Raw genomic sequence first — 12,076 nt, 5'->3', positions numbered from 1 at the left:
TCTAAGATTATAAAGTGGTGTCATTCAACCTCTTTGATATTGAGGAGAATCTAAAAAGGAAGAGAGAGTCTGTAACATGGTTAACTGACATCAATGTGTTCTGTCTTGTTTTTCAACTCAGTGAATTGTTTGGTGTGGAAAAGCATTGACTCTTCTTCGTCTAAATCCTCAAAACAAAATTAAGTTTGGGTTGATTAATACTGTATTATTTTCCAAAAAGAACATAAAATAATTAATCCTATATGGATTTTTTTTGTTGGTTTTGGTCACAGCATTTTCCAAAGCCAGTTGCAAGAAAATAAAAAAGTTCAATTAGTCAAAAGGCCAAAGAAAAATGAGTAGAATAAAATGCCTTCCACAAAATGAGTGTCTCTAGAAGAAAGATGTGTAAATATGAATCAAATTACATAAAGGCAAATTTAAAGTTACATAAAATAAAATAAAAAAAAAATAAAGGGTGGGATCATTTAGTTGAATATTTTTCAACCTATAACTGGGATCCCAGACAGAAGTACTGGCTAAATGTTTCACACATTAGGGGGTTTTTCTATTATGCATTTTCTCTTTGTAATTTTGAAGCATTTGACAGTGGGTATTTTGAGAGACGTGATGAATGATTTTCAATCTCAATGGGTTGAACAAATTTTGCAGTGAGTCCCATCTTTTATATGGTTAAAAAAAAAAGCTGCAGAAGGACTCTATTCATGCCTTTTCCTGATTTGACCAACCAAACTTGTCTAACACCAGATGAAAAAGTAGAAGGTATTCTGTTGCACTGACAACATCCTTAAGACTGAGTTGGTCTGAGCTTTGCTTTTCCTAAAGTTTTAATTTTATTGAATTCACTGGGGAGCTCTTCACTCTTTTGTTTGGAGGCTTAAATATTTTGTCCTTCAAAAACCACATGGTTTCTGAAGTAGCATAATCATAAGAGGTAACATTTCACTAGTACAAAACGTGTTTGGGTTTTTTTTCCTGAAGGAAAGCAGTTAGTGCTTCTTAAAAAACGTTCTCTGCCATCTCTTACAGAGGAGAACATGTTTTTAAGCAGTTATATTTGGTTATTATTAACCTATTAATAACATAACTATTTATAATATAACTGCACAACAGTAACTTAAAATAATGTTTTAACAGTAGCGTTCTTTGATATTGTTTTTTTTTCATATTAAAACATCTGTTTAACTGATCCTTTTTCTTAATCTTCATCTTTAACTTTGGCTAGGATTATTAACTGTAAATTATTATCTATGAATTTCTAAGCCATTCATTCAGTTACTCTGTGCAATTCTGCTTTGTCTCCTCAGGACATTATGTGTACAGTCTAAGGAGCGCTGTGAGGCTGTGCTTGGGATTGTAGGTCTGCAGTGGCCAGAAGATACAGACTGCACCCAGTTTCCAGATGAGAACTCGGACAATCAAACTTGTCTAACACCAGATGAAGATGTAGAAGGTATCTCCTATACATATTACAGCAAATAAAATATTTAAATGGATTACCAAAGTCACTGGTGTTTGTTTTTTTCATACCTCCTCTTTCAATTATAATATTTAAACTGTGGAAATTATTCCAAACTGGGTTCCCCTACTCATGCCAGTCCCTTGGGTTCTTTGCTGGATTACTTGCTGCAGGGAATTGCTAACACTCAATTAAAGTGTTCCTTAAAGATCTGCCAACTCTGTTCCACTCCTTTGTCCCAAAATGGTACTGTGTGAGATGAGGCAGAAGCATTGAAAGGGTTAATTAGTGGAAAGTTATACCTGGTTTTATTAGTTGAAATAGACACATAATTGTCAATCTCTTTTGTTTTTGTTTTTTATTATTATTATTATGGGGAGTTCTTATACTTATTTCAATGCATAACACAGCACCACAATGGTGAGAAGAATAGCTGGGAAATCCATACCCATGGTCTAAACATTGTATGCCAGTGATTTGGCAAAGCAGTGACATTTTACAGAGGGCAGCACATGAGGGAGAGCTCTGGAAAACATTGCTCCACCATGTTCCAGGTGCAATTATGTAGAGTCTCACCCGATACACAGTTCCAGTCTCACAAGCTTTCAATCCCTGTTATTTACCCTTCTGAAACAGCCCCAGAGATAAGTGAGTGCCCATGTCCTGATATAGTTTTTATCTTACAGAGCCCTGTTTCTCCCTGTTTGCTGTCTTTGACAGAATGCTCGCCCAGTCACTTCAAGTGCCGTTCTGGGAGGTGTGTCCTGGCGTCCAGGAGATGTGATGGTCAAGCTGACTGTGAGGATGACAGTGATGAGGATGGCTGTGGTAAATAAATTCAATGAGTTGGAATGGAGGGTAGCTGCAGCATTAGAAAATGAGCTTTATTTTTCATTCAGTTACTTGAAATGTAGCAGGAGAGTTCAGCCCCTTTTTTGGTATGTTTAAAAGTATTGGGTTTTTTTAAGACTGTATCAGTAAAAATTCTATAGCCGCAGTCCTTAATCAACATGAATACAATTTGTGATAACTGATCATTTAGATTCTGATAATCATACTCTGGGATGTTTGAGTATTCATTAAAGAACCAGGCTAAAAAATTTCTGCAGATCTAGTTCTTTTCATATTACTGAAGGCTTTACTGAGCTAAAATGTAGCTCCCTGGCAGATTAAAGATTAAATCTTGAATCTGTAAATGTAGATTTAAATTTATACATGATAATGTTCTCGTTAGGATGTATAGACAAAAGATGTCATTATGATATATTGTGTTGCTGAAGTGGATTCTGCATGGTTATTTCAGATGGGTCAACCTCAAGTTACAAGTACAAGCATAAACCCTCTAAGTTTATTCTCCAATATGTTTCTGAGTTTACTTTTACTATAGATGCTTTTGACTTTTAACGTAAGGGGATGTATTGAACCAGAAATAATCAAAGAATCTCTTGGTCACTATGTATCCTCATCCATGCTGGCAAGACAGTTTCAGAAGGAAATGGGAGTTCTAAATATTTCTTTATTGTTTAAGCTGTAGCCTTCAAGGAGATCTGCATGCAGGCCTGGCATCCCTAGGGGAAAAGACAATAATTATACATCACTAAGGATTTAGAGAAAAGGTGTGCTTATGGGCAAAGGCTTGGAAAACATTCCAGTAGAGTAGTGTTAAGTTGCACAACCTACAACCTGTGGGGTTTTTTTTAGCAGAGAATGGGTTAAGAGGGAAGCAGAGTTTTTGTGAACAACGGAACTGTGGAAATAAGGGAATTTCTGCTCAGAGACAAAATAAAATTCAACACCAGAAAGCTAAAGCTAGGCTGAAATTCAGTCTTGGCAGTCCTATAAAATGTTTCTTTTTAAAAAGCAGATTGTTTTAACGTTTGCAGTAGACAAAGGTTTATTTATCCCCAATGTGTGATGTATTCTCAGTCTCTGGGAGTTTCCAGATCATGCTTGTATTCTCTCTCCTCTTTCTCTCTTTCTTTCCCTTCCTCCACCCCTGTAAAAAGAAAGAAAAAAAGGATATGCTCTTTGAAATATGATTTAATGCTAGGTCATTCTCTTGTTTGGATTATAAAGGAAAGTCAGAGCAGAAGATCACAGTGACCCTTTCAGAGTTTGACTTCTCTTTACTTTGAATCAATTGTCTCAATTGTCCTCTCTGCCAAATGTTTTTTGTTGCCACCAATTTTGAACTCCTTGGAAAACTAATTGTTATATGTCTTTTAGGATAATTTTATTCTCCTAGACATTAACATATGAAACATTGTTCTAATATGTAACAGTAATTTCTCAAGTGGATCTCTCTTTTTCTGAAGTCTAGACATAATGTCACAAGCAATCAGCAGAATTCTTATCAGTTTCTATAAATACAGAAGACTGTATCAGCTAGGAAATTACTGCTGTCAGAGTCACATTACATTGACCAGGGCTAATACTGTTACTGAAGAACAAAAAGTCCTTGTAGAGCTCCAGAAGTAACTGTCTCCAAATTATTCATATTCCATGTGTGCAGGACAAAATCAAAACTTGATGATCATTCCATGTGTAAAGGGATAGCTCAAATTTTATTAGCTTTATCCTTTTAAATTGGTTTCCTAACATTAAAAAGCACTGAATGTTTAATTTGAAACCCTTGCATTTGAAATGCTTTAAGTGATAGACATGGAACAGCTTTACAGTGAAGGGAGTGGGAGGCTGAAAACGACTAGCTACAGCTTTCTTATGCTTAGACTATGGCCAGAAAATATAATATATATAAAAATATAAGTGTAATATAAAGTCCAAAGGGACTGAGGTTTACTCTCCTCATGCAGAGTAGAGCTGTATTCAGCACCCATTGTCTCCTCCTGCTAGCAATCCCTGCCATGCTTTCACATGGTCTTTGTGAGAGGACATCTCAGCCATGCAATTGCAGTGAAATCCTGAGACTTTAGGGCCATTTACACTGGGATTTGGGGAGAAAATTTGACTGATATTACTGGAAGTGAGATTCTGAGTGCAGTGAAGTGTAGGGAGGGTAATTTCCAAAATATATTACGAAAGATGTCACGAAAGTTTGTGGTATTAAATGTAGTTGGTTGTAATTGAATGCATTAAATTGCTGTCTGCTGAACAGTGCCTCTGGCAGGGAAGAGAAGACAGTCCTACACCTACTAAAGACATTGAGATCATAACATTCATAACCATTACTGTCTTTCACTGCTTTCTGCAATCTGGGTTTTGACTTGTAGTATTGTAGGAGAGAGAAAAATGTGGTGGTCTTGATGTTAATGATTCAATGGTAATTGCATGGGAAACGTATATATGGATAACAATTGGCAACTTCATATTATGAAGAAGAATGAAGCTAAGATCGTATATGAAACCATATATCTTGTCAAAATGCATTTTTGAGATAGGGGTAATCTACATGTAGACAAGTTTTCCTACCTCTGTTTTCCCTGTCATTGAAAATGCATGTCACAAAAATAATTAGAGATAAAATATAAATACTCCAAATGGTAGATGATCTTTACCAGCAAAAAAAGTGTATTTGAGCACTGAATTCAGTAAGCAGTGAATTTTTCATAGGGAATTGTCTCTATATTTGTCTATGTGATTAGTTTTGTAGAGTCCTGGTATACTTCACAGTGTAACACTGTAATGTGTGATGAAGAGGAAAGGCAAACATGCATTTAATGAATGGTAAACACTCTGCTAAAAAAAATTGCAAGGTTCATAAATTACGGGGGTTTAAGCTTTTTTAATTTTATATTCATATCAAGATTCTAACGTGGCATTCCTTTTTTTATGTAAGAGTAGAGATTTTGTTTGATTTCAATTAATTTTTCATTAATAGTTATCACGAAAATTGAAAAGAAGGAGACCTGGAAAGTGGTGGTAGACAAGAAAGTTATTTAATCATGAGGAAGCAGTTTCAAAGGTTAAGGCTATTTGTTTCTCAGGGCTTTAACATTTACTTACGTGTTTTTTCAAATCTAAACAAAATCAAGCTCCCCATACACCCAGTTACACTTAAAACCTGAATAGATTTTTCCAATGATCCAGTAAGGATTCTCTGGTTCACATATGTAAAATATGTACTTCTGAATTAAAACTTCTTGGAAACAATGTATTTGCTTAGTAACTTATTGCTGATACGCTTTCACAGTTCCAGGTCTAGGCAAAGACAGGTGCTGCTTTAAATACTGTTTTTAAATTTATACCTGAACTATTTGCATGAACATCAATTGAATCAATTGAATTTTCCCTTAGATTAAAATGAAAAGTATCATCTATAGAACAGGCCAAACAAGGCAATCAAATAATCTGGTTTAGTCAGGACAATACATCATTTTTATGGTTTCCTATGAAACCTGAGTGTGAGACATGCAGGACATTAGTATGCCAAATTATTTAAACTGGTATCACAATAAAATACTTTATTAGTTGATGGAAATAAAAAGTGGAAGAAAACAATAGAAAACTATTTTCTAAAATGTAGCTTGGGCTATACTTAATTTCCTCTAGCTGACCAACAGGAGTTTTACTGTCAAAACACTGACATAATTTTGTATTACTTCTCTTTCTACCTTTCATTGTGATTCTGTGTTTGAGTCTGCATCAGCACTGCTTAAAAAAAAAAGTATGTATTTCTACAGTGTTTCATGGAGATTCCATGCTTTTATAGGATTTTCCTTTGAAAGACCAAGGAATTTCTATAGACTTCAGGATTAGAAAAGTTCTTATATTACTATTAAATGTATTTCAAGAATAGTGTGTGGGTTTTGAGCTAATTGAGCTAATGCCTAAACCATTATAGGAATGTATAATATATAATCATAATACAATTATTATTTAAAAAGCACTGAAGTATTATGAAGTGTTGTAATATTTAGATTCATTTATTAGGTGTGCAATGTGCCAATCTTATTTCCATTTTTTCATTAGTAACTATTCTTGGTACCTTCTAAAATTTATATTACAAGTGAAAATATTTTGTGTGTTTCAGGACTTTTAAGGAATAAAACAGTTGATTCAATATTGCATGCAAGTATTTCAGAACTGTGCTTCTCTGCCTCCAGGTTGTAGAGAAAGGGGTCTTTGGGAGTGTCCTTTGAAGAAACTGTGCATCAAACACACTATGATCTGTGATGGTTTCCCAGACTGCCCTGACATGATGGATGAAAAGAATTGCTGTAAGGACTCATGCAGTTTGTTATTCCCTTAAAAGGCTGATCACACTTTTGGGATGTTGGGTGAAAAAAAAAAAAAGTAAAAATGTTTTATACTTTCTATAGGCAGAAAGACTTAGTCATTCCCTCAGTTCCCTTTTCAGTTTGTCTGTGGCACAAATTTCTCCTTTTCCTCCTTTTGTGTCCTTTGTCACTCACATCCTTGGATCCTTGCTGTTTGTTTGGTCACTCTCATCCTCTCATCCTCTTTTTTTTCTTTCTATTCTCTTTCTCCCTCCTTGTTCTTGCACCTTTGTACTTCTGTGCCTTGTAGACTTTTGACTTCTTTTCCCAGGTTTCCTCAACTTCATTCCATACAGGCATAGCTCACAGATGCTCACTGCTCATTTTTTCCTTGATTTCTACTTGATTTTACTTCTGATCTGTTTTTTGGTTAATGTCACATATCCCTCTTCCTTATTTATTCTCTTTCCTGATTGTCATTTCTTAGATTCTGTCTCCCTACTTGGCTGCACAGATTTCTGCAACAATCCAAACTGTGATAACAATCAAGATACAAAACTTACTGTGGTCCACTGGTGGCATAGGCACACTGTCCACGTGTACAGTATAAGTCTGTTCAGAGTTCTGGCAGTGTGCAGCGGGCCCTCTGGTCCCCTGCAAGGACTGCCCTCAGTTCTGTTTCCACTGTTTCCATCTGAGAATGGGATGGGAAGTGGTGATACATCTGCAAACACCAGCTGCTTCGCAGGCTCCCACCCTGCACACTAAACTGGGAGTGAGTGCCCTGAGATGGCAGCTCCACTCAGTTCCATTGACATATTAGTGGTACTCTGAATTCTCTTCCCTTTGGAAAACCTTTGTGTGTGGGCATGTTCCCAAGACAAGGAAGTAGAAAAGACATACTGGGAGAAAGTCTGCACAAGAAAGGAGGGATCATTAGTAAAGTTAGTTGAGAACTGAAATTTTCCTTCTCTGAAGGAAAACTTAGTATTTTGTCATTTTTGATGGAATGTTTGGATATAATTTTGTGATTTAAAAGAAGTTGCTCCTGAGTCTCTGGAGTTCTGTTGGTAGGAGCAGAATGGTAGGCACATTTTATGTGCTAAGTGAAACCTATGAATATGTTTACCAAAATGAACAGCAGCCTGCATTTATCGCTAGATCAAATTTTGTTTCTTTTTAGGAAGCTGAAGCTCACAAAACATTTCTTAATCTGCTTTTCATTGCAAAGATTATACCATTTAACTTCCAAGCTCTGTGCTGTAATCTAAAGAGTGGAGGTGATATTAAAGTAATTTACTCATGATCACACATTAAGATCATGACAGAGAAAAAATTACCAAAGGGCTAAGGTTTTTTATAATTACCAGAGTACATTTTCTCTCTGCTTTTGAGTTGGGGCTCAAATATTCTAAAAAGGCAGCAAAGTTTTCCCAACTGAGAGATTCCAGTTTTTGAATTATGCTCTCTCTGGAAGGTGGAGTTAAAGTGCTTTTTCTGTTTTTGCATGCTTTATTCCAGAGCCAGAAAGATCAGGGGTAGACAGTGTTACCTGCTCTATCTGTATGGTTCTCACTGTGGAGTGCACTTTTTGTACTACTGTTGCAAATAAATGCTTGGATTGTATGGCACTATAAATGCTTTACGTCAGCCAAACATGGGCACAACTGGTTGCAGCTCCCTCCCATGCATTTGCTCCCTCTCTGCCCTGCCCCAGGTTTCAGAATTCCCTAACTGTGGGGTTTATAGAAGCTGGAAGTGTGTTAGGGAGGAAGATACTGTACTTCTACACACCTCCCTTTTGGAAGGGAGGTTGTTGGGGGAAAACTGAAAGTCATTTGCAAATGGAAGCTCTTGTGGTTCCCATACTGAACAGACTCTGGAAATCCATATGTAAGGATACCAGCTGTGAACAGGAACTTGTGTATCAGTACAGCAGTTCTCTACCTTCAAAGTGGTTAAAAAATAAATAAAAATAAATATATAATTGTCAAAAGCAAAGGTGAATTCAGAAATGAATATATAATTGCTATGGATGAGAGGAAATAGATATTCATTGTGATAAAATAATTTTTTCAAAAATCATGATGAATTAAACAGATTTGGATCAGTTGGCTAAAAAGCATGGAACAGAATTTTCTCTCATGGCTTATGAGGGGCTTAGACAGGTTTCATATAACAAGACCACAAATGATACTGAGTAATCACAGATCTTGCATTTCTAGACACTCTTCCTTCCCTCTGAATTGCAATGTCCTCTGTCACTGCATGGCAGCAACCACCTTCTGCATTAGTGGTATCCATGCTGAATTTTGTTGCAAATCTGTCTCGCTTACCTTTTCCATAAATCTGATCTCTACCTACCTTCACCCTCCTTCTCAATTTTTTGTCTCCATGTGAATTTCACTTAGATATGTCTTTCTCATGAGGAAGCATGTTTTTGTCTTTGCAGCATTTTGTGAAGAGAGTGAGCTTGAATGTGCCAACCATGAATGTGTGCCACGTGAACTCTGGTGTGATGGGCAGGCAGACTGTAGTGACAGTTCAGATGAATGGGACTGTGGTAAGTTTCTGCCTCAAAGTGGTGTTTGGGTGATGGTAGTAATCACTTTTGATTTAATTCAGAATACAGTGGTGGACAGGTGCTCCCTCTATTAGCAGAGAGAAGACTAGGGTGAGGTTAGGAAAGCATGCAAGGAAGTGAGCAAAAGAAAAAGCAAAAGCTCAATGTGCAGTGTCACAGTGCAAAGATGTACGAAAAGTGATATAGCAAGAAAATGTGTAGATGATGTGTGTAATCTGGAAAGTATTGTGGATAGTGGAGAGATTAAGAAGACATTGAGATTTGGAAGGACCTTTTGAGAATCTTTTTTGCATGTGATAAAAGCGGTTCCTGAACTTTTATATACAGATAATGACAGAAGAAATGGTGATGGTCTTTCTATCTAGATTATCTAACTAGAGTTAGGCTATAACAATTAAGGCCATCAGCAACCCATGTAAATCTGTGCTGGTGAATTAGAAGTATTCCAGTTTATTCTTACCCTCTTGATGCCTTTGCTGTTCAGTGTCTCATGCACTCTTAGCAAGGTTCTGATAACCACATTTGCATTGGTTTTAGATTGCATAGCTATTCAGCATGTAAAGCTAGGAAAAGTGCCAGCAACTTGGAAGAATCTTGATTTAGTTGTATGTTTTCAGTTTCTATCTGTAAAACTATTTGAAATAATACTGAAGTTTTCTTCCTTTTTCCTTTCCAGTTACACTGTCTAAAAACACAAATTCCTTGATGCTCCTGACTGTTCACAGATCAGCTGCTGCTAACCATGTTTGTGCTGATGAGTGGCAAGAAAACTTAAGCCAACTGGCCTGCAATCAGATGGGTTTAGGGTAAGGTCAGTAGTTTGTAGCTTTGATGAATTTCTTAGGACAACTGGAGTGCTGGAGTTAGATGTGAGCTATCATTGATCACTGCAATGTTAGACTGCTGTGGAAATGGTTCACAGAGAAAAGAGGTAATGAAATTTTGTATTTCATTTCAGTGTTTTGGGTTTGGGTTTTTTTGCTTATATATTGAAACTAAAACAGTGTAGATTTAGACTAGACATAAGGAATAGTTTTTTCACAATGAGGATGTGAAACACTGGAACAGGTTACCCAGAGAAACGGTAGACAGACACCCCATTCCTGGAAATACTCAAAGCCAGGTTTGATGGGACTCTGAGCAACCTATTCTAAAATTTAATGATGTGACTTGAGACATTGAGAGGGGAAAGGACTGCAAGAAACACAGCATCTTTTATCAGAAAAGCTTTCAGGCAAATAGGTCTTCCTTCAGTTTTGCTCTTTCTGCTATGTAATTCAGGAAAGTCTTATTTGACCTCCACACCCTCCCCTCAACTCTTGCCAAGCATCCTAATGAAAGACATCCTCTCATATAAACTCTGTGTCGTTAAACAGACAGGCGCCCTTTCAAAGGGAATCTTAGCTCATGAAATGATGTCAGTGTTAGCTTTAGATATAAAAAGTAAGCTCAATGAGAAAAATGTCTATGAGACTATGACTCTCAAATTCTGTTAGAGATGAGAGAAGAAATTAGTAATAGGAGAATAAATATGTTACATACATACAAAAAACAAGCATAAATTACACTATGGGAAAATTTCTCAGTGAATAATAATTCTGTAAATGATGATGTTGAACAAAGAAACAACTGATTTTGTTCAAATTCAGTGAATAGTTTCATTACAGGGGGAAAAAAGGTTGAAAAATCAAGTTATTTCAAAATTTTGAAATTAAACCACTAAAATTTTGTTTCAAAACAACATTTTTCTCTGAAATACATCCTTCGTATTTTTCAAATGAAAAGTTAATTGACTTTAAATGAAGGACTTTACATTTAATTTGAAGTTGAATTAATACTTCCAGCTAAGAAAATCTAGATTTTATTTGAAGCTTTAACTTTAGATGTTCCCATCTTTTTTTAACTTTAGCTCCAAAATGATACTTTATGAAATCTATAATTTTCAGACTCAGAGAACAGAGTGTTGTGGTTTAATGCCAGCCAGCAGCTGAGCCCTGCACAGCTGCTTGCTCACTCCTCCTGCTGGGAGGGGGAAGACAATCCAGAAGAGTAGAAGTAGGAAAGCTCATGGGTTGGGATAAAGAGAGTTTAACAGGTAAAGCAAAAGCCATGCACACAAGCACAGCAAAACAAGAAATTTATTCAGCACTTCTATGGGTAGGCAACTATTAAGCCATCTCCAGGAAAATGGGGTCCTTCACCTGTGATGATGACTTGGAAAGACAAAAGCCATCACTCCAAACTTCTCTCCAGGTTCCTTCTCCTTCCTCCCCCTTGGCATACAGAATGTGAAGCTGTGTAATGTGAAATGTCCCTTTGGAGAGGTGGGGTCAGCTCTCCTGGCTGTGGCCTCTACTGAGTCTTTGTCACCCCCAGCGCCATCGCTGCTGGAGTGGGGTGAGAAGCAGAAAAGGCTTTGACTCTGACAAGCCCTGCTCAGCAAGAATGAAATCAGCCCTCTGTTATCAACACTGATTTCAGAACAAATCTGAAACACAACCCCATACTAGCTGTGAAGAAAATTAACTCTATCCCAGCCAAAACCAGCACACATAAAGCAAGCAAGTAAATTTTTTTTTTCAGTGTAATTATGAGTTAACTCACTCTTCATAGGTTTGACTAGTTTATCATCTAGGAGATAGGACAGAAATTTTGAAACCTGAAAATATCACAGTGATTACCAACTTTCTATCGAAAAAATGAAGAATAATTTAATCATACGTGATTATTTTTTCTATCATGCAGTGAATACCTTATAATTTCTATTTTCTATGTTTCAATATGTTTTCACTTTAAAATTTCAGATATCACTAATTTTAATGCTGCTAAAATCAAGGTTTTGATCTGTTACTTCAT

At 36.4% G+C, this 12,076-nt stretch overlaps 1 protein-coding gene across 3 annotated transcripts in view; it reads left to right on the top strand.

The window, feature by feature from the left end:
* The window catches only part of CORIN (corin, serine peptidase), a 115,261-nt gene that overhangs the window by 89,201 nt on the left and 13,984 nt on the right, over positions 1-12,076 (top strand). For all 3 annotated transcript variants that reach the window (XM_086890423.1, XM_086890421.1, XM_086890422.1), the window contains exons 12-16: positions 1,308-1,453; positions 2,180-2,287; positions 6,523-6,636; positions 9,089-9,199; positions 9,897-10,026. In XM_086890423.1, the coding sequence (XP_086746549.1) occupies positions 1,308-1,453; positions 2,180-2,287; positions 6,523-6,636; positions 9,089-9,199; positions 9,897-10,026 (609 nt within the window). The remainder of the gene's footprint in view (positions 1-1,307; positions 1,454-2,179; positions 2,288-6,522; positions 6,637-9,088; positions 9,200-9,896; positions 10,027-12,076) is intronic.

Source organism: Cyanistes caeruleus, chromosome 5 (assembly GCF_971803275.1).
Source record: "Cyanistes caeruleus chromosome 5, bCyaCae1.hap1.1, whole genome shotgun sequence".
Classification (NCBI taxonomy): Eukaryota; Metazoa; Chordata; class Aves; order Passeriformes; family Paridae; genus Cyanistes; species Cyanistes caeruleus.
Note: the sequence above shows the minus strand (reverse complement) of the source record. Positions and strands in the feature narration are given on the sequence as shown.